At 45.6% G+C, this 22430-nt stretch overlaps 1 protein-coding gene across 9 annotated transcripts in view; it reads left to right on the top strand.

The window, feature by feature from the left end:
• The window catches only part of LOC113836527 (multivesicular body subunit 12B), a 161364-nt gene that overhangs the window by 29392 nt on the left and 109542 nt on the right, over nt 1–22430 (top strand). For all 9 annotated transcript variants that reach the window (XM_027423736.2, XM_035446830.1, XM_035446829.1 and 6 more), the window contains exon 3: nt 19855–19962. In XM_027423736.2, the coding sequence (XP_027279537.1) occupies nt 19855–19962 (108 nt within the window). The remainder of the gene's footprint in view (nt 1–19854; nt 19963–22430) is intronic.

The raw sequence follows: 22430 nt of genomic DNA, 5'->3' as shown, positions 1-22430 counted from the left end.
ACACTAAGGGGCCTGGCTTGGTCCTATGCTGGTTCCCCAGCTGTCAGACTGGGGTTTGTGAGCCCTCTTGCTCAGATCAGCTTTTTCTGCCGGTTTCCCAAGCATGGTCCTGACTCCTCCTTGCTCTCTACACTTGGATTCCAGGAGTTCAGCTCAGTGCTTAGCTGTGGATCTCTGCTTCTGCTTCCATCAGCTACTGGGTGAAGGCTCTAGGATGGCATTTAAGGTAGTCATCAGTCTCATTATAGGGGAAGGGCATTTAAGGTAGCCTCTCCACTATTGCTTAGATTCTTAGTTGGGGTCAACCTTGTGGGTCCCTGGAGATTTCCCTAGTGCCAGATTTCTCGTTAAACCCATAGTGGCTCCCTCTATCAGGGTATCTCTTTTCTTGCTCTCCTTCTCTGTTCTTCCTCCTGATCCCTTGTGTTCTTCCCTCTTCCCCTTCTACCCCCTCCCCCCATGCTCCCAAGTTGCTCAGGATTTCTTGTCGGTTTCCCCTTCTCTGGGTCCATGTATGTCTCTCTTCGGGCCCTACTTGCTTCCTAGCTTCTCTGGGGCTGTAGATTGTAGGCTGGTTATCCTTTGTTCTATGTCTTACATCCACTTATGAGTGAGTACATACCATGTTTTTCTTTCTGTGTCTGGGTTACCTCACTCAGGGTGGTTTCTTCTAGTTCCATCCATTTGCCTGTGAATTTTAAGATTTCATTGTTGTTGTTGTTTTTTTCCACTGAGTAGTACTCCTCTGTGTAAATGTCCCACATTTTCTCCATCCATTTTTCAGTTGAGGGACATCTAGGTTGCTTCCAGGTTCTGGCTATTACAAACAATGCTGGTATGAACATGGTTGAACAGATGTCCTTGTGGTATGACTGTGCATCTTTTGGGTATATGCCTAAGAGTGGAATTGCTGGATCTTGTGGTAGACTGATTCCCATTTTCCTGAGAAACTGCCATACTGATTTCCAAAGTGGCTGTACAAGTTGGCACTCCCACCAGCAGTGGAGAAGTGTTCCCCTTTCTCCACTTCTCCTCCAGCGTAAACTGTCATTGGTGTTTTTGATTTTAGCCATTCTGACAGGAGTAAGATGGTATATGAGAGTTGCTTTGATTTGCATTTCCCTGATGGCTAAGGATGTTGAGCACTTTAAGTGTCTTTCAGCCATTTTAGATTCCTCTATTAAGAATTCTCTATTTAGTTCTATACCCCACTTTTTAATCAGATTATTTGGTGACTAACTTCTTGAGTTTTTTGTATATTTTGGAGATCAGCCCTGTGTCAGATGTGGGGTTGGTGAATATTTTTTCCCATTCTGTGGGCTGCTGTTTTGTCTTGTTGACTGTGTCCTTTGCCTTACAGAAGCTTCTCAGTTTCAGGAGGTCCCATTTATTAATTGTCGTTCTCAGTATCTGTGCTGATGTTATGTTCAGGAATTGGTCTCCTGTGCCAATTTGTTCAAGGGTATTTCTCACTTTCTCTTCTAGGAGGTTCAGTGTGGCTGAATTTATGTTGAGGGCTTTGATCCATTTGGACTTAAATTTTGCAGGGGTCTTAAAAAAAAGATTTTTTGAGATGGGGCTTCTCTTTGTAACAGCACTGGCTGTCCTGGAACTTGCTCTGTAGACCAGGCTGGCCTTGAGCTCAGAAATTCACCTGCCTCTGCCTCTCAGGGCTGGAATTAAAAGGTGTGTGCCACCACTGCCTGGCTCAGTTGTCATTCTTACATGGCCTCTTCAGTCTTTCAGGCTGCCTCTTGGGGTTTGTTTCTTCATTTGTTTGATTCTTAACCCCACCCACTGGATATTACATTTTGATTGTTTTCCTAAGGCCAGTCTGCCTGCCAGTTATTTATCTGGGATCTGTGAGTTTATAGTCGTCATTAATCGTTAAGTTTGGAATATTTCTGATCAATATATATATATATATATATATATATATATCTTTTCCTGGGGATTCTGGCAACATATGTATCTGACCACTTCATATTGTCTCATGGCCTTAGTGTCTAGGAAAATATGTAGAAAGAAGCAAGGATAAAAAATCAGAATTTAAAAAAGAGACTATTGTTAATTGAGAACTTAGTCTTAGTGTAAACTAGAAAATCTGATAGCAAAAGGAAACTGAGCAAAATACGGACCAAGAAGAGGGAAATTAGAATCCCAGAAGATTTGGAAATAGTATGAGGTCACATGCAGCTTTTATGTGCAGCCATGTGTGACATAATGTGCCAAAGTGGAAAGCCTTAATGTGTTTGAGAATCTCTCCTGCTATTTGCTGCTGGATTTTTTTTTTAATATGTGTAAATGTTTGTGTCTGCATGTATATATGTACACCACATGAATGAAGTACTTGCAGAGGCCAGGAGAGGGTGTCAGAGCCCCTGGGACTGGAGTTACAGATGGTTGTGAGCCACTATGTGGATTCTGGGATCTGAGCCCAGGTCCTCTGCAAGAACAGCCAGTGCTCTTAACCACCGAGCCAGCTCTCTAGCCCCTTCCCTCTGTTTCTCTGCGACAAGGTCTTGTGTAGCTGAGGTAGCCAAGGTTGGCCTTGAGCTCCCACCCCTCTTGCTTCTTTAGCTCAAGTGCTGGAATATTACAGATGTACACCACTACATTTGTGAAGAGCTCTGATACCATCCCTGTTTCCAGGGAAAAAACCAGCAAAGCTGTTAGAGAATTATTTTCAGCAAATGAACAGCCTAGGCTGCTTTTGGGTAGCACCTCTGTGATGGTGATTCTTGGTTGTCAACTTGACTACATCTGGAATTAACTAAAATTTAAGCATCTGGGTACACCTTTGGGAGTGTTTTTGTTTTTGTTTTTTCCTTGATTGCATCATTTGAAATGGGAAGACCCACCTTTAATCTGGATCTTTTGTGGTAGGATGCTACACCCTTAATCTAGGCCACACCTTCTAGTGGCAGCCTATATAAAAGACATGGAAGAAGGAAGCTTTTTTCTCTGCCTTCTTGACCTCACTCTTGCTGGCAAGTCCATTCCTTCACTGGATTAGAGCCTGTTTCTTCAGGATTCCAGTGTATACTGAAGACCAGCTGAGACATCCAGCTTGTAGGCTGAACGACTACTGAATTCCTGGGCCTACTGTTGGTTGACAGTCAATATTGGACTAGCTGGACCAAAGCCTGTAAACCATTCTAATAAACTGTTCTCTCTCTCTCTCTCTCTCTCTCTCTCTCTCTCTCTCTCTCTCTCTCTCTCTCTCTCTGTGTGTGTGTGTGTGTGTGTGTGTGTGTGTGTTTGTGTGTGTTCTCTCCCTCCAAAGAGCCCTGACCACTACAATCCCCTTCACCTGCTAAGGAACAAGTGAACCACACATCATCCAGACTGTTCCAAAGCTTTGACACAAAGATAGGAATCCGTTTGCTTCAGAGAGCAGGTTTGATGCTGGTAATGGCATCACTACTGCATACTGGATTCCTGCTGTATATTCAAGTGGTTATTGATTATAGTTTGCTACATTTTGCTTAGGAGAAAGTTGGGTTTTTGTTTTTTAAGTTGATGTTCATGTATAGCCCAAGAACTTCATCATATTTCCCTATTGTTTCCTATTCCCCACCTTGTTGTCCTTCAGGTCATCATTTAGGATGACAAATTTGCAAGGTTTATATGACCCTTTGAAATTGTGGGGAGGGACAGGCCAGAGGGCCCAGCCTGTTGACTGAGCAAACCCCTGTTCCTCAGTGATAAGAATTATCTTCCTAGCTTCCCATAGCTCCACTCTCAACCTTCCCCCATCCCTCCTGAGCCACTGACTAGCAAGTCTCCCCCCTCCATAGCCCCCAGTCAACCACCACCCCCATCAAAATGGAGTCCTGCTGTCTGGTTTTAGCTTCAAGGGCAAACTTATTGCTGAGCCTTCTAGAGAAGTTCTAGCACCTAGCACTGGGTAGATGTATACCAAATGGATAGGCTGCACTGCCCTCACTCCTACCCCCTTGAACTCCACGAAGCTCCTCAGTGTCTGCCATTCATGTTTCTTCAGCCTTGCACTTGTATACACCACTCCTTTCCCTGTGCAGTTATGTTCTGTCTCCATGCAGCAGGCCTCTGAAGGCTGGGGAACTATGTCACCCATATCACTGCATCTCAGCACTCAGCACAGTGCTTGGGTACACATTGGCTCCACTAGGCCTGTGAAGAATGCTCACTGAATTAGCTGGCTCTTTTCCGTTCTGCCTTTCTGTGTCTGTGATATTGAATGCCAGCATCCAGCTAAGTTATGTGTGTGTTAAACATGAATTGAAATGCAATTACAGCTGGCAATGTGGTTTGAGAGCCGGGAAATAGAGTAAATAAGAAGAGTGACTCAGTCAGCCGCCAGTTCATCTCCTTGGCTTTCTCGCTTGCTGTCATTGAGCGTGACTCATGAGTTCAGCTTCTCTTCATTCCCTTCGCTTACCTCTTGCTGCCTTCTCTTGTTGGGTCTCTTCAGGGCCCCTTTATTCAAACCCACAAGAAGCCCAGGGCCAGAATTGATGGGTTTTTGCACTCCAGGTGATCCAAGCAGAGAGCTAGGCAAGCCATAACAAGGGAGTAGGGGAAGGGGGCTATGTCAGCACACAGACTAGACTCCTTTCCAAGCCTAGGAAGGGGTAGGGTTAGGGTTAGGGTTAGGGTTAGGGTTAGGGTTAGGGTTAGGGTTAGGGTTAGGGTTAGGGTTAGGGTTAGGGTTAGGGTTAGATATAGTTTATCTAGTGATCACTATCATATCACTAGATATGTTTATCAGGGGTGTGGCCTCCTGCTCATCACTGGCACATGGTTTTCACAGCCCTTTTGGTTGTATTCAGAACCGTGTCCAATGGCTAGACCTCCCTAGCATTTGGTGGGTTGGCTTGATTGATAACAGTGCTTCTTCCTTGTTCTTTGGAAGGCATCTAGATGTCTAAAGGTTTTCAGGATTAGTGAGCGGCACATGTGACTAGTGAATGTAGACTCCATAGACCAACCTCAAGTTCCTTCTCACCAGCCACCCTCCTGGGTTCAAAGGGGATCCTCCAAGCTCTGGAAGGGGCTGGCTGCATGCCTAATTAGCAATGATGTCTTCAGCGCACCTTGTACAGGCCCCAGGCTGGCTTCTAGAAGTCAGTTGTTGAGTGAGTTGACATAGTCTGCCTGTATGAACTTATATTTCCAGGCATGGGTGAAGAACTGGCAAAGGGCTGGCCCCTACCTCTCTCCCTCCCTCCCTCCCTCCCTCCCTCCCTCCCTCCCCTTCCCTCCCTCCTTCCCTCCCTCCCTCCCTCCCTCCTTCTCTCCCTCCTCTGTCCTAGTTCATTCTTCCAGGTGTGTTGCATGTGTGCTTCTGCCTGGACTCTCACTGGTAAGTCCCTCTGCCAGTCTCTCTCTTCCTCCTCCTCCTCTTTTTTTCCAAAAAATTCATTAATACTTTTTAAAACCTTTTTAAAATCTATTTATTTTATGTATAGTGAGTGTTTGTCCACATTGATTTATGTGTACCATGTATGCCTGGTGCCCTTGGAGGTCAGAAGAGGGCATTGGATCTCCTAGAACTAGAGTGAAGGAAGGTTGTACGCTAATTGTGTGGGCATCAGGAATCAAACCAGAGCCATAAAATGGCATTGGATCCCCTGGGACTGGAGTTACAGATGGCTGTGAACCATTACGTGGGTGCTGAGAACCAACCCAAGTCCTCTGGAAGAGCAGCCAGTGTTGCTAACTGTTAAGCCATCTCTCTAGCCTCCAGTCTCCTTTACCATCTCATGGACACAAAATCTTGCTCCTGTTCCTTGGACAAGCAGACACCACCAGTGCCTTAGCTGTACCTGCTGTCCCTTCTGTGTGTTATCCTACTGGCTGTCCCTCCTCTCCATCGTCACTGTCTCCCCATGCCTAGTCCCACTCACAGGTAATGACCCTTGTTCTGTACCTCAACTCATGTCGGCCTCCTTCCTCCCTGGCGTACTCACCTGGAATCCAGACCAAAGAAAAGTGACCCTGAGTTCTCATACTAGGAGAAAAGGGAGTCTGGGGTTTTTGCCATGGGTTTGTTTTTGTTAGTGACAGTGGATCAATTGTGTCACTTCTAACCCCATCACCTCCTTGCTGTGTAGCTTGTGTCATAGCTCATTACTGTATCCTTGTAGTATTGTCTAAGGTCTTCACATCGTCTTCAGTGATCCTGTCTTGGATCTCTCATTCCTCCCTGTTTGCTGCTCTGCTCTCCTGGGTCTCTCCTTTGCAGTGTGGGCAGTACAAGCTCTGACTCAGCTCCTAGCTCCTGTCTCCTGCCCCAGTCCAACCACACAGACCTAAGGTGTGTCAGACAGACAGCTGCCCTCTCGTTAGTGGCTGGCTATGTTTCCACTTGCCTGAGAGACTAGCCCACCAAGGGATGGTCACTGATAGACAGACGGCTTAACCTCAGCTCTCTTTCCTTAGTTCTAGCCTCCAAAGCAGACCAGCCCACAGTACCCCTCTTAGGAACTGAGAATGCTTACAGAGCCTGGGCTCTTTGTAGGGATCCTCACCGTCACCATATCCCACCCAAAGCTGGCCCTGACTCTCCCCCCCACTCCCACTTCTTTATCTCACACAAGATGACTTTTCAGTCAACAAGTCAGGACTTGCTGTTTGAAGCTGCAGTTTAACTGGGTGTCCTGCTGTGGTCCCTCACCACTCCCTCTGTTCCTTATGTGCAGCTGGTTAGTATTTGAATATTTTTCTTTTCCAGGTCTATTGTCTGATTTTTGTTTTGTTTCTTTTTGTTGTTGTTGTTGTTTGTTTTGTTTTTCTGAGATATTGTCTCTCTAGTCCTGACTGTTCTGGAGCTGTGTACCCCAGGCTGGCCTTGAACTGGGAGATTCTCCTGCTTCTGATGGGACTAAAGGCTTGTGCCACTATGCCCAGCCTTATTATCTGATTTCTAAAAATGAAAATAATATTACAAAGCATATATGAGAACGCATCAGGAATGGCATAACAAATGCAGCTTTTCAGTAAAAGAAACAAGGCCTCATGGGTGCCACGCTCCCTTCTCTTAAGATTCCAACTGCTCCAACTTGGTGTTACCCACCCCAATGTCTCTCATGTTTTCAGTTTTGTCTGGGTTCTAGCATAGGTATGGTAACATGCTGAGAATATTCTCCAGCTTGTTTTTCCTGCTCAGCGTTGTTCCTGAGGTAAGACCACACAGAACTCTGCTTTTGATTGGACTAGAATTAAATCTGTTACATCTTTGGGATGGGGGTTCTTTCCAATAATTTTCCACTGCTGTGAAGAGCACTGTAAATCATATCCTCAGTCTTCATGCTGAGAGTTTCTTCCTGGAAATGATTTTTGGGTAGATATGCCAGGTCCTTCGCACCTGCCTGGTGTACCGAGGTGCTCTCTGAAGTAATGTTATGGATTGGGCTCCACTCTGTGGTACAGAAGGTCCACTCAGCTGTTCCAATAGACATAGAGCTTTGTCAGACATTACCTGTGAAGAGAAGCCACTGTCATTTTGAATTTGCATTTTCTTCAGAGGTGAGCTATTTTCTCCTGTTACTTTTGTGTATTGTTATCAGTCTCCAATTTTCTTTCTTTTATTTTTCTTAAGATTTAATTATTTTTATGTACATTGGGGTTTTGCCTGCATGTATGTCTGTGTGAGGGTGCCAGATCCTCTGGAACTGGAGTTACAAACAATTGTGAGCCACCACGTTCACTGGAATAGCAGCCAGTGCTCTTAACTGCTGAGCCATCTCTCCAGTCCCAGTTTTTTTTTCCTATTCTTTCTTTTTTTAAGATTTATTTATTTTATGTGTCTGGGTATTTTGCCTGCATGCACAGGCATGTGCACCACTTGCATGCCTGGAATGATCCCTAGAACTGGATCCATCTAGACAGTTGTGAGCTGCCATGTGGTTGCTGGGAATTGAACCCTGATCCTCTAGAGGAGCAGCCAGTGCTTTTAACTGCTGAGTCATCTCTCCAGTGGCCCAGCTTTGTTTCTTAATCTTACTCATTTGAGGAGTTCTATTTCCATATTTTGGCTGTCACTCCACATAGATTATGTACTGCTTATGTGCTTAGGTTTGTATGCGCGCATGCGCGCGTTTGTGTGTGTGTGTGTGTGTGTGTGTGTGTATGATATGCATGTGTGGTGTCTTAGTTAGTTTACTATTGCTATGATGAAACTCCATGACCAAAAGCAAGTTGGGGAGGAAAGGGTTTATTTGCTAACACTTCCACATCATAGTCCATCACTGAAGGAAGTCAGGACAGGAAATCAAGCAGACCAGAAGCCATGGAGGAACAATGCTTACTAGCCTGTTACCCATGGCTTGCTCAGCCTGCTTTCTTACAGAACCCAGGACCACCAGCCCAGGGATGGCCCCACCCACAATGGGCTGGGCCCTCCCCCATCAATCACTTATTAAGGAAATGCCTTAAAGCTCAGTCTTATTTAGGCATTTTCTCAGTTGAGCTTCTCTCCTTTCCAGTGACTCTAGCTGTGTCAAGTTGCCATAACACTAGCCAGTCTGTGTCATCTTTGTAGTTTGAGGTGTTTGATTGTAGGGCTGGGAAGATAGTACAGTCAGTAAGCATGAGGACTTAAGTTTGATCTCCAAATGCCATGTTAAAAAAATAAAAATAAAAATAAAAAGCTGGATGTGGTAATTACACCCATTTAAACCCGGTGCTGGGGAGGCAGAGATAGGGAGATCTCTGAGCCTCTCTGGCCAGTCAGGCTGGCAGAGTTGGATAGTGGAGGGGGAACATGTGAGGTTGTCATCTGGCCTGTCATGCACGCACACATGAACACAAAAGGTTTTCATTTTAGAAAAGTAAAATTCATTGGAACCCTTGTACACATCTACTTCTTTAATAATTCCTTCTACTAAAGCAAAGATCTCTTAATTTTTGCTGAAAGTCTTTAAGTTTTTCTTGATATAGCTTTTCACTCTGTGGCAACCATCATTGTATCTTCATGTTGTTGGCCAAGCAGTCTTTGCCTCCACCCTTAGAGTCCCCAGATTCTCCATGACCAAGAGGAATGGCCCTCCCTTGCATGCCAACCAGCCATGAGGAACACTCTAGGCCACCAAGCTATTCCCCACAGCTCTGTGGAGTCCCAGGACCAAGCCCTGACCCAGCCATCTGGGTGTGGTAAAAGCCAGGCACTTCTGGGCCAGGTCCTCCCTCTCTCGCAGCCTTTCTCCTGAGCCCCAGGAGCTGCTTCTGTGTGATTGCTACTCCCCACCAGGAGGAGCTTCATGGGGCCATGCAGCCTGCTGCACCTCTAGGGTGGCTGCTGGGACTGAGGCTCTGCTTCCTCCTACCCTGCTCAGCCCAAGAGGCCATCCTCTCTGGGGCTTCTGTGGCCACCTGACACTGAGTGAGAAAAGCTACCCGTGCATCCCTGCCATGCCAGGCGCCAGTATGCATTTTCTTCATGATTCGTCCAGCCATTTGGCAAATAGCTGAGTGTATATTAAAGACTTGGGGCTAGATGCTTGGGAAAGTGTCCATTGGATAAAATAGGACCCTTGAATTGACGGCCAGAGATGAGTGTCTGCCATGTGCTGTCTCATGCTACATGCTTTATGGAGACACAATACACACACATGCTGTGGTTTATTCTTTGGGGTGCACTGTTTAGTGGGTTTTAGAATATTCACAGAGTTCCCTAACAATCACCAACATCTAATCATAGATTGTTGTTCCTGCCTTTCCAGCCTCTCCCCGACCCCTCCCTGTCTACCCCAGCCCCACCTCCCCTGCCTCCAACAACCATCATCTCCTTCCTTTCTATCCCAAAGGATTGTCTCCTTTGGGACATGTTAGAATAGAATCGCACAGTGTGTGGGCATTTATGACTGTCTTGTTTTACTTAGCATGGTGTCTCCATGGTTGTTACATCAGGACTTCATGCGTTTTTGTGGCCCAGTAGTAATCCACTGTGGATAACTACACAATGTCCGTTAGCCAGTGAACATCTGCGTTGTTTCCACCATTCAGTGACTTAGTTCGTGTACATGATTTTGTGTGCGTATGTTTTCAGTTCTCTTGAGTATATATTAGGGGAGGAGTTGCTAAGCCCTGTGATGATTCTATAAGGAAGCACCTCACCATTTTCCATGGTGACCATGCCAGGTTACAGTGCCAGCAGGGTTCCACTTTGTCCATGTCCTCATAATGTTCGTTATTGTCTGTCGTCTGTCATCGTCTTACAGCTTTTATTAACAGGTCTGAAGTGGAGTCTCATTGTAGATAAGGTCTTTTCTGTGTTTATTCAGTCAGGACTACCCATTAATATTTCCACATTTGATTAGGTGGAGTGAGTCGTGTGGCTGTGAGGAGTGATGGATGTGAGCAACAGGGTCAGGACTCAAACTGGGATCCAGCTCACTCCAAAAATCCCGGTTCTGTCTGTTGGTTTCATAGAGACTGTACTGTGGCGGGTCCTTCAGCCAAAGTGCACACAACAAAACCATGCTAGTGTGAAGCCATATCAGGGGATGGTAGGAGCCAAGTATGGAAGATATGTCTGATGGAAGAGCAAAGGGAAGCAGGCAGGCAGGTCATCAGGGATGGGAGGACTGAAGTGGTCTGTGCCTTGTGGGAGACAAACCAACCCTGAGGCTGGCAGAAATGCCCTGTCTCCAGGACTGCATCATGAATTTTTTTTCTGAGAAATATTAGACATTTCAGCAGAAAGTCTGTGGTCAACTTAAGCTCTTCCTTCAGAAACCAAGATTATGAAGGGAGGCAAAAGCAGCTGAGAGCTCATGATCCCAGACCAGGGGGCAGCCCTGCCCTTGTCTTGACCCAGGGCACCTCCTGCGGGATCTGTCCCTGCCTCCTGGTGGGCCCAGACTTGTCTGATGGAGAATATGAGGCTTCTGCCACCTGACCTGAGCCAAGCTGCCATGTCTGAAGGCCTTTGAACTTTACAGAGTCAGCCAGAAGTTGCCCCAGAATGTCTGCAGTTTCCTGCTCTCCCACCACCATTGCTGTGTCTGCCAAGCTCACCATTGAGTTGTGGGCAGCCCTGCTGAAACAGCAGGTGTGCCCTGGGCATCCCTGGAGACTGCTTCTCCTCGGCCAGGCCCCTCTGCACTTTGGATTTGTTCACAAGGATTTTCTCAAGTTTTAGTCCAGCACATTTTTAATTTCTCACCTCATCAAGTAAAGTTTATATTTGTTACTTTTCCTACTATAAAAGCTGTAAGTGCTTATTGACCAAAAAAACCCAGCCAACCAAACAAACAAAAAAACCATGATAGTTAGCAAAGCAAAGGAATGATTAAAGCACTGTCTGCCATTATGTATATATTTGCATGTATTTGTGTGTGGTATGCTTGAGTGTGTGCATGTTTGTGTATGGGGGAGCATGCATGGGTGAGTGTATACACACATGTGAGTATATGTGGGTGCCAGAGTGCATTCTTCTGTCCTTGATTGCTCTCCACCTTATATATTGAAGCAGGGTCTCTCACAGAACCTGGAGTTTGCAGTTTTAGCCTGTTCCTTGTCAGCTTGCTATGGGGATTCCCCCATCTCTGTCTCCCATGCACTAAGCTGGAACAACAGGCTGGCTTCCATATCCATGTGGCTTTTACATGGGTTCTGATATTGCAAACTCCAGTCCTCTACTTGCCCTGCTGACATCTCCTGATGGAGCCATTCCAGGTAGCCGCCCTCAACCCTGTGTATCTCTGTACATCCCCAGTCCTAGCAGTAAGAGCCAAACAATTCTTTGCATTCTAGTTTCTAGGTCCTTTTCTGTAATGGCTGTTAAAAATGGAGTCTCTGAGCCATCATTCCTAGGCTGTCCTGTAACCCTAAGACTCTTCTTCCTCTCCTTTGTCTGTAAGAGCAGACCCCTAGTGAAGGCACAGGTGGTGTCCTACCTCCCCCCCATCTTCTGCAGGAGGCGCTCCCCAAGTCCCTGCTCATCTCCAGGTCACTTTCTTCCCATCCAGAAGCCAGGCTGAGCTGCTGCTACAGGAGCACACCTCCCTGTCTCCTCCAAGTTGCTGCCTGTCATCCTTTTTAAAAACTTAATGTGAGGTGTTACATTAACTCAAGTTCATATATGTTTTATCATGTGTCTTACTCCATTAAGAATGTGAGCAATGCTGGTCGTTGGTGGCACATGCCTTTAATCCCAGAATTCGGGAGGCAGAGGCAGGCAGAGGTGGATCTCTGTGAGTACGAGATCAACCTGGTCTATAAGAGGGAGTTCCAGGACAGCCTCCAAAGCCACAGAGAAACCCTGTCTCGAAAAACCAAAAAAAAAAAAAAAAGAATGTGAGCAGTGTTTCCTTCAGCACTCTTTCCTCAGCAGTGTGGCCTCAGAAGCCAGGCATCCTCAGTGAAGGGACAGTTGTAGTAAAATATTACTTTCAGGTGTGTGACTTTTGTTTATGCTACATTTATTTAACTCTGTGAAGCTATGTTACTGTGCCTGTCTAAAATACCTCGTGGTCCTAATAAAGAACTAAGCAGCCAATAGCAAGGCCAGAGCAAGGATAGGCAGGGCTGGCAGGCAGAGTGTATAAATGGAAGGAAAAACAAAAAAGAGAAAGAGAAACAGCAAGAGAACAAGGAGAGGAGACATCAGGGGTCAGGCACCCAACCATCCAGCCACACAGCAATCCATAGAGTAAGAGTAAGATTTACAGAAGTAAGGGAATAGGAAAAGCCCAGAGACAAAAGGTAGTCAGGTTAATTTAAGAAAGCTGGCTAGCAACAAACCAAGCAAAGGCCAGCCAGGCACTTATAACTAAGAATAAACCCCCATGTGTGATTTACTTGGGAGCTGGGTGGTGGGCCCCTTAAGAAACCAAAAGTCTAAAAAGTCAAAAGAGTAAAAAACAAAAACATCATTATAGTGACACCCAATGTGTGGCTCAGATATCCATCTAGAGCCTGAGAAACTAAAATAAGTATAGGGGCTCCTTTAAGCGGTGCTGCTGTTCAGTCAATGGCGCTAAATAAAAACAAAAATGACAAGCTGACTAAAAACCTTGTGACAACACAGGTATGGGCTTTCATGGTTAGAAAGGTTTAATACAGTTCTTGGTCACAAACCTCCGACAGGGCTGTGAGCTCTGTACTTGGCTTTTCTGACCTGAGAAGTGAGCAGAGCCAGTTGATAGAGCTACGTGAGAAGGGCTCAAGTGTAGTAACTTAACAGTCTAAAGTTGACTGGTACTTTCAGTAAAAGATAAAAGATATACAGTAAAAGAAGTCCAGACTCCCCACACACACCCCCCCAAACAAACAAACAAACAAACAAACAAAAACCCTCTAAACAGGTTCTAGTGTGTTTTACAATGCATGACCTTTTTTTTTTTTTTAAAAAAAAGATATAGACAGTCATGAAAATAGTTTAAAAATAAAAGCAATGTTTTTAAAAAGCCATGAAAAATAAACATACAGAGAGTCTAGATCCTGTATAATATTGTGTTCGTTTTAAATTTTTTGATTGCTAAAAAACAAGGACAACTGCTAAGAAACCGAAAATTAAGATGGACTGTAAAAATAAACCAGTCTAGATATTTTAAAAATGCCTTAGCTTTAAAAAAGTCAAAAAATGGATTTGTCACATAAAAATAAAAAATGCTTTGGAAAAATAGTTTTGCTTTTGTTTGCTGTGGATTAATTCCAGCATTCCAGGTTGATATGTATATGGTCTGATCAAGAAAGACCTCCTAAAACTTAACAGATGATATCTACCAACAAAAGTTACTGCCGGTCTCCCCAGGACTTAGTCTTTATTTCAAATTTTCTTTCTGAGGCCCCTAAAGATGCCTAGTCTTTATTTCAAATTTTCTTTCTGAGGCCCCTAAAGATGCCTTCACCCACATTCAACAAAAAATATAAAAAAAGACTATGTCCACATTCCCAAGAGAAAAGGGGGTATGGATGGTCTTGGCTATTTTATGGGTCATGGATGTTTGCTATATTTAAGAAAATATAAAAATATTAAAAAATAAAATACAACAATTAGTCTCATATTTTGTCGAGGCTTGGATTTTGGTATATGGATACAATTTCAAAGTCAATTTTGTTACATAGTATGTTTTTGCACTTGTTTAAAGGACTTTTGTACGCTCAAATTTAAGGTAATTTTTGTTACCACATACTGTATATATGTTTCTACACTGTTTAAAGGATTTTTATATACTGATACAAATTTAAGGTTGTTTTTGTTATAACATACCGTATATATGTTTCTGCTCTTGTTTAAGGTATTGTACCTAGACAGTTCATTTTAAAATGTAAGGTAAAATTCTAGTTATTAAAAGCTATTATTATAAACTATTTAAGATAATTAAAAAATACAAATCAGTAGTTAGTCATCTATAGCAAATTTGTAGATATGCTAGGTATACTTTCTAGATCATATACACATATATTTTAGATAGATGGTCTTCAAATCTTTCAAAGACATACAAAATACAATGTTTAAAATGCTTTGTTACTTTAGGGATTCCCATGACAATGAGACACATCTGCTCCTGACAGCATCAATTTACTTCAAAGATGGACATAAAAAAATTCTTACGGAGTTTGCTTTTGTTGTGATAAGGTTAACCACTGGACAAAGAAACTGCTCTCACTTTTGACTGTTTACAGTGTACTGTACAGACTGAACATACAGACCCATAAAAAAGTGACTGCTGAGCTTTGCCAAAAACAAGACAGTACAGTCCTTTAAAATTCCTACTATAAAAAAGAGTCTGTCAAACATTCTACAAGACATAAGTAAAAGTGACTGATAAACTGCCAATATAGGGGGGACAGTCTTTCAAATTCCCTGCTTCATTAAAAAGTCTGCCAGCTACCATGGGCCTATAGGCTAAAGTCAATGCCCTAATGTTACAAGAAACTTTGGATGACTGTCTAGACATTCAGATATCTGTCATTTCTAGAGTTTTTGAAAGTTGGTTACAATGTATTTTTTGTTTACTTAAAAATAGTATATCCAGCCATAAAATAGCCAAGATCATCCATACCCCCTTTTCTCTTGGGAATGTGGACATAGTCTTTTTTTATATTTTTTGTTGAATGTGGGTGAAGGCATCTTTAGGGGCCTCAGAAAGAAAATTTGAAATAAAGACTAAGTCCTGGGGAGACCGGCAGTAACTTTTGTTGGTAGATATCATCTGTTAAGTTTTAGGAGGTCTTTCTTGGCTAACAGCAAGCCAAGCTAAGGCTGGGGTGGTGGGCTCCTTAAAGCCAAAAGACTAAAAACAACATCGTTAAATAACAAATAACAATGAACACCTGACCACATCCCCAGAGTCTGCCTGGAAGCAGAACTCCTAGCTCAAGGGCCTTTGTGTGTTCTCATTGCAATGGTACAGGCTGCCAAACTTATCTAGCTCTAGCTATCCCTTCCTTCCTTCCTTCCTTCCTTCCTTCCTTCCTTCCTTCCTTCCTTCCTTCCTTCCTTCTTTCCTTCCTTCACCCCCTCTTTCCTTCCTTCTTTTCTTATTTCTTCTTCCTCCATCCTCTTCCTTCCTTCATCCCTTTCATTTCTTTCATGTGTGGGAGTTCCTTTTCTCCATACATTATGTAGGTCTCAAGAACCAAACTCAGGCTATCAGGTTTAAGAGGAAGTACCTTTACCTGCCAAGGCATCTCACCTAGCCTTGGCTGTGCCTCTTGTCACCCAGCAGTGATGGGTGTGTCTGTTCTCAGGGCATCCTTGCACTGAGTGTACTGGCTCCTGCTTTAAACGTTATTAGCAGTCTGAGGAAAGCCCAAGTGAAACCAGGCGTTGGTGGCACATGCCTTTAATCCCAGCACTCAGGAGGCAGAGGCAGGCGGATCTCTGTGAGTTTGAGGCCAGCCTGGTTTACAGAGTGAGTACCAGGACAACCTCCAAAGCTACACAGAGAAACCCTGTCTCAACCCCCTGCCCCCCAAAAAAAGAAAGAAAAGAAAAGAAAAAAAAGAAAGCCCGAGTGAATTCTTTTAGATCAGTAGCCAATCCCAGCAGTTGCTCACCTTTTGCATGGTTCTGCACCATTGCTGGCTGATGCCTTTGGCCTGCCAGAGAGTTTGCTCTTTTCTGTTGCCCTACGAGAGCTCTTTGCATACATTCTCTCATGTGCTTCTTGATAAGCTAATTTTCCTCTATATAACATATCCTGGCATAGCCCATAGGCATATGTCATCCTGTGGACTGCCTCAGTTTCCTTATCTATAAACTAGTTTTACTCTTCATACTGTTGTTGTGTGCACTGCTGTGGTACGTGAATCACTTACACTGATGACTTACAGAGAATAAATCATGTGTGGCGAAAAGAAACGGGGAAGGGAGCATCTAGGCCTCAGGTGAACCACATGCTTCTCTCCCCAAGGTACAACTCCTGGTTTTAGTGAGCTTGGTCCTTCCCTTGTTTCCTGGCCTGGTAATCTTTGGTATGCACCTATCTGGGCTTCTGAAAGCCTTTCAAACCATTCAGCATCCCGTTCAGACTTAGCCTTAAATAAATAAACAAACAAATAAGGCAATGGTTTGGTGTGAAAATTTGTGTTACTATGCCTGTCTGTTTTCAACTTCTGTAACAGAACATCACATACTGGATGTTTATAAATAATGGAAGGTATTTGGCTCGGGGTTCTTGAGGCTGGGAAGCCCAGGAGGGGCCATATCCCATGAAGGCTTTCTGGCAGATGTCACTGCACAGGAAAGGTCTGAGGTGAGCATCCCACCGCCACAGCATCCATGCATAACAGCGTGAACCCCTCTCCAAGGGCAGAGCCCATGTGGCTCAGGCACACTCCAAGACCCCACCTCTTCATCCTCATGGCACAATGGCAAGCACACTCCAGCCTCACAGCGCAGTCTCACACCTCTGTCATCAGAGCTGCCATGCCTCCAGATGTCCCCATTTCTGTAGACTTCAACAGCTTGTTGGTGCTCCCAGCTCTTCCCTTCAGCAGAGTGATAGCTGGGAACTCTTTAATGTGGCTCTCCCTGTCTGGTTGTCTGGTTGGGCCCTTTTCCTGCATTCCAGATATGAACCTGCCTGTGGCTTGTCCAATGTCCTGAAGGCATTTTCCCAGACAGCAGTCCTTGGTGTCTGGGTTTGGCCCAGAAGCTGAGCACACTGAATGACAGGGAGTAAGTGCTGCTGTACTGAAGTTCACATCTCTAAACTGGCATGGGGTAGAGGGTGGGTGGGTACCCATGACAATAGGCTGTCAGGACCCTTCAGTGAAAAGCTGCAGGTGGCCTGCTTAGATCAGTGCCTGGCAAACAATATACTGTAAGCAGACTGCTGCCTGGTTCCCAGCCAGGAGGAGAGCATCCCACTTGGCTCTGGTCCTTCCTATGAAGATATGTCTGCTAGATGCAGGTAGCTGTGACACTGCTCAAAGGACAGCTTGGGCTCTCTAACAGTCACTTTCTTCTGTGACTGCCAAAAGGCAACTCATGAGGTCAAGCGGGAGAAGGAAGAGGGGGGCTGGGCCTATGAGGTCCACATCACCCTGCTGTGCCTGTCACTGCCTCTCAGGGTTTCCCTGGGTTGGGCAGCTCTAACTAGGGGTACCTGAAAGTGGATACTGGCAACGGGGAAGGCTGGAATCAACTGCACATGCTGCCCGGACATGGTTACCAGGTGGGAAATGTGTTGATACCATCTAGCAAGGCATGAGCTCACACACCGCTAGAAGAGCCCCTGGTTCTGTTACCATAACTGTGATTTCTCTAGGTCTCTAGCTTTTTCAAATAAAAGTATTCTTGTAGTTCTCCCATCTAAGGCAGTATCACAAATTTCTTACAGGTTTTTATTCTGCAGTTAAATCTTGTGACAGTGCAAACACTGGATGCCAGTGAGGGAACCAGGATCCTTGGGGGACCTGCTGGCTCCAACCCTGGGCTCTGAGGACAAGTCAGCCTCCTTCAGATCTGGAGGTACTGAGGTTAGCAGCAGCCTTGCTGGAGTCAAGGCAGGGAACAGACACAATGCCGAGCGCAGAGGCCTCAATGTTAGCAGCATGTGCCTGGTGGAGAGAAGGGCGAGTGAGCCTCCTGCTTAGCTTGATGGGGTGGTTCAGTCCTGACAGCGATATTGCTTAGGGAAGCTGTGTGGGCCATGGCTTCTCACACTTGGCTGTGCTTGAAAAGTTGCCTCGCTCATCCATTCCTTTAGCAAGTTTCCATTCAGCCTCCTTGTGTCAGGTCATGGGAGATGGTAGGGGAGTATTCATGTTAGTCATACAATACATCACCTGTGTTTGAAAGGGCAGACTCAGTGCCAGAGATGGTGAAGGAATCTCAGTACCAGAGGTCACAGTTAACACCCGTGGGACGAGTTAAGGCTTTGTGAGTGATGATGTGACATTGTGTCAAAGACCTGGTTGCATCTGTAGTGTCCCCTGTGACCCCTGGGGAGGGCAGCATGTCTGCACTGCGCTGCAAAGTAAATAGGCTACTAAAGCCACTGGGTTTTAAATTCAGATCTACCTCTGAATTGCACACTGCCTGTTGCTGCAAGGGCTGTGGTCCTCCTCCCTACACCCACAGACCGACCATTAGCTCATTTGACTTGGGGGAAAAATTCGGGTTAACCTGTAGCTTTCTGTGAATGGGTTGAGAAGCACCTGTCTAGTGCATCAGGGACTTCAAGGGACAGCAGCTGAGATGAGCACCTAACCATTAGCTTTCCCAGAGCCTCCCTCGTGAGCTTCCAGGTTAGATTTGCCACCTCAGCATAATGAACTTTCTTCTCTTTACCTCAGATTTGCTAACTGACAGTTGTTCGGTTTGAGAAATAAGCTGTTTTCTCTTGTTGGCTAGCCTTCAGCTTCTCTGAGGCTGCTTCCAAGATGGCAGCTGGGGTGGGCTTGGGGATGCAGTGGCAAACTCCGAGTGTGTTAGAGGCTGCCGCAGATTAACAGTGCCAACAGCTTCATGGGAACAGAAGCACTTTCAGCCGTCTACCAGGATGGCCAGGAGCTCCTCAGACCAAGAACCAATTTCCCTGTGTATACCTTAGAAGGTCAACTATGGCTCAGTCAGAAAACAGGCTTCCTGAAGCCCTCTCCAGATGTGCCCCGTGTGAAGCGCTGCCTGACACTGCTTTGTGATGGCACAGGTTACTCTGCTGAGATAGGAAGTTGCAGGCTCCTCTCTCCAGTTCCCTTGACAATTCCTTGTGCCCAGACTCACCACTGGATGTCATGCGCACTGAGGCAAATAAAGGCTCACTTTGCCCTGGATTGTGTCCTGAAGGAGAACTGAGAAGAGGCTTCCTAGTGAGGCTAGAAGTGGAACCAAGTGAGTCTAGTTTATTTTCCTATCATGATGTAGTTTCTGACCTTGAATTCCACTTTAGGAGCTTGTACCAAGAAGATGCAGTGTGGAGCCAATTTCCTGACCCAGCCGGACAGAGCCCCCTGACTGAAGCTTCCTCTGGCCCCTGTGGGCAGGAAGTCACACCATGCCCACCACAGGGGGTGCCCCTTGCAGGTGCATTTCAACCTCATTGGTCTTTCTCCTGTGCCCTGTGCCCACCCCTGAGTAAGTGGCAACAAACAGCCTAATGTGCTGACCGCCCAATCCCCTCACAGTCCATTACAACAAAAGCTTTTCTTTCCTCATTAGAACCATTTCTGTCAGGGTGTCTTTAATCAACGGCTTCCCCAGGGACAGTATTTTTAGAAGTTGTGTTTTTCACAGCCTCCCTTTTTCCCTTTTGGAAATGTTCTTCCTGTGCCGAGTATGGTCCACTAATGAGATGCCAGGAGAGTTGGGGCCAGTGCTAATTGGAACAGGTACAGAGGAAACTGCCCGCACCCGCCTTCAGTCCCAGCTCATCGTACCTGTGACCCTTTCTCATCTCTGTGCTGCAGGTTGCACAGACAGCAGATGGTGTGGATGCTGACCTCTGGAAGGACGGCTTATTCAAGTCCAAGGTTACCAGATACCTGTGTTTCACGAGATCGTTTTCCAAAGAAAATGTGAGTCTGATGGCAGTTCCCTTTGCTGAGTGGGCAGGAATAATTTACATTCCTGGTTGGGGTTTCCTCTTTGTGTGTGTGCTTTATGCTCATTGCTGTATTAATTTATCTGCGGTTTCAGTGAACAGGGTGGAATCGGCAGCCAGCACCATGTTTCATTTATTAACAACGTTATTAACCACATCCCCAAGTGCACAGTGAATTCCATTAAGATGTTGTCTCCAAAGGAGACCAGGAAATTCTCTCATTGCTCTCTCATTTGCCTGCTATTCCTGCGAGTGACACCTCACTGGGCATTGTGGATGGAAGAGACTCTTCCAGGGCAGTTGGAATGAATAGCAGCTCACAGAGGGCAGATCAGCTGAGTGGAGGGTCCATGACACCCACTACCCCATACCTGTCCCCAAAATGACACAGCCTTGTTTCTAAAGAGCCTCTGCGTGACATGGGACATGTCATCAGTTTTACAGAGAGGTATCCACCTGTGTATAATTCTCTTATGCTGGTTTTTGATACTTGAGCCCATGAACTAGGAAACTTAAAGATAGCTACAAGGCATTTTAGAAGAAAAAAGGGCAATAGTCTCCTTATGTAAGGCCCGTCCGAGACTGTACCTTGTTTCCTCACCAGATGATCTCCCACTTTTATTCCCACAATGGTAGTGAAGTCACTGCCCCTCTCTGGGGCAGAGATAATTTGTTTCTTCTAATTCAGACACTTATTTTTTGAAATATTTTTTACCAATTTATAAATTTAATTATAATGGTAATGTAGGTTGTAGTTTCAAAAAACCACAGAACATAAAACATGCCGATCCAAAGATTGAAAGGTAGAAGGCGGCTTCTTCACCAGAGTCTCCCTGTCCATCACAGCCTCCCTGTCCTGTCCATCACAGCCTCCCTGTCCTGTCCATCACAGCCTCCCTGTCCATCACAGCCTCCTGCCCATCACAGCCTCCCTGTCCATCACAGCCTCCCTGTCCTGTCCATCACAGCCTCCCTGTCCTGTCCATCACAGCCTCCCTGCCCATCACAGCCTTCCTCTCTATCACAGCTTCCCTCTTTGTCCTAGCCTTTCCCTTCATCATAACCCTCCAGCCTGGGGTCCCACTGCCAGTTCCAAGTTTGCCCCTTCAGCAGTGTCTGAATGTGGACTGTGATCACACACAGCCTGTTGCTCATTGATAATTCTTTGTTATGTATATTGTTCTTAACATGTTCAGGATGAGAGGTGAAGTCATCCCCTTAAGTCCCCCTCTAATTAAAAGAGCAATGCACTTGCTGCTTGTAAAGTATAGAGTTTGAGTGAAATGAAGAATCTTTTCACTACCATGCCTTTGAGTGCATATTCAGTACCAGGATGGTAGCAGCTGAGCCAGCACAGGCACCTGCACAGTGCTTGTGGTGTGTCTCCACAGACCCTTTGCTCTCACTGTAGCCTGAGACTAAACAGAGCCAGGCTGAGGTGGCATCAGCACACCAGATGAGGCTTATAAGGTTATCAGAAGACACATCAACTATCCTTTCCTCCTGCACCTGCACCCTCCTACACCTGCACCCTCCTGCACCTGCACCCTCCTGCACCTGCACCCTCCTGCACCTGCACCCTCCTGCACCTGCACCTTCATGTTCCCTCCTCAGGCCCCTTGTCCCTAGAGTCTGCCCAAATGCCTTTTGAAAACTATTTCTGCTTTTTATTCCTATTGCCTCTGTTCTGTCAGCTGACTACTGCTCCTTGTGAACTGCCATGGGTTCACTGCTGCTAGACTCTCAGGAGGAAGTTCCAAAGACTTAGTCAAGTACCTTGTCTAAGTTACTTTTCTGTTGCTGTGATAAAACACCAATGATGAAGGCAACTTACAGAAGGAGGGGTGTATTTTGGCTTATAGTTCTAGAGGGATAAAAACCCATCAAGACAGGGAGGCATGTCTGCAAGTGTAAGGTGTGGCCACAATAGAAGGTGTAGTGTAAGAGCAGGAACCTGAGAGCTCACATCCTCAATTGTAAGCGTGAAGCAGAGGGAGAACTGAAAGTGGTGTGAACTTTTCCACTCTCCAAGTCCACCCCAGTAACATGCTTCCTCTAGCAAGGCCGCACCTCTGAAACCTTCCCTATCAGTCCCACAAACTAGGGACCAAATGTTCACATCCCCAATACTATGTGGGACGTTTCTCACTCAAATCACCCCAGCCCTGTGCTCAGAGTATAGCCATAGTCCCTTGGGTCACTTACACTGGGGCTTGCTACATTTCCTCCTGAAATCCATGAGGTATTGATCTTCTAGGCAGAAGAGTTCTTGAAGTCCTGGAAGTGAGGACAGCAACAAGTCCATTCTGACTCAGAGAGAACACTGGGTCATTAGTTTGAAATGGATTATAGAAAACACAATTCTTGGGCTTAAGGATGGTGGTAGAGCACTTGCTTGGCATGCATGGGGCCCTGGGTTCAGTCCCTGGCACTTCCAAAAAA

This window comes from Cricetulus griseus, chromosome 6 (genome assembly GCF_003668045.3).
Source record: "Cricetulus griseus strain 17A/GY chromosome 6, alternate assembly CriGri-PICRH-1.0, whole genome shotgun sequence".
NCBI classification, from domain to species: Eukaryota; Metazoa; Chordata; class Mammalia; order Rodentia; family Cricetidae; genus Cricetulus; species Cricetulus griseus.
This window is presented reverse-complemented; position numbering and strand designations above follow the sequence as displayed.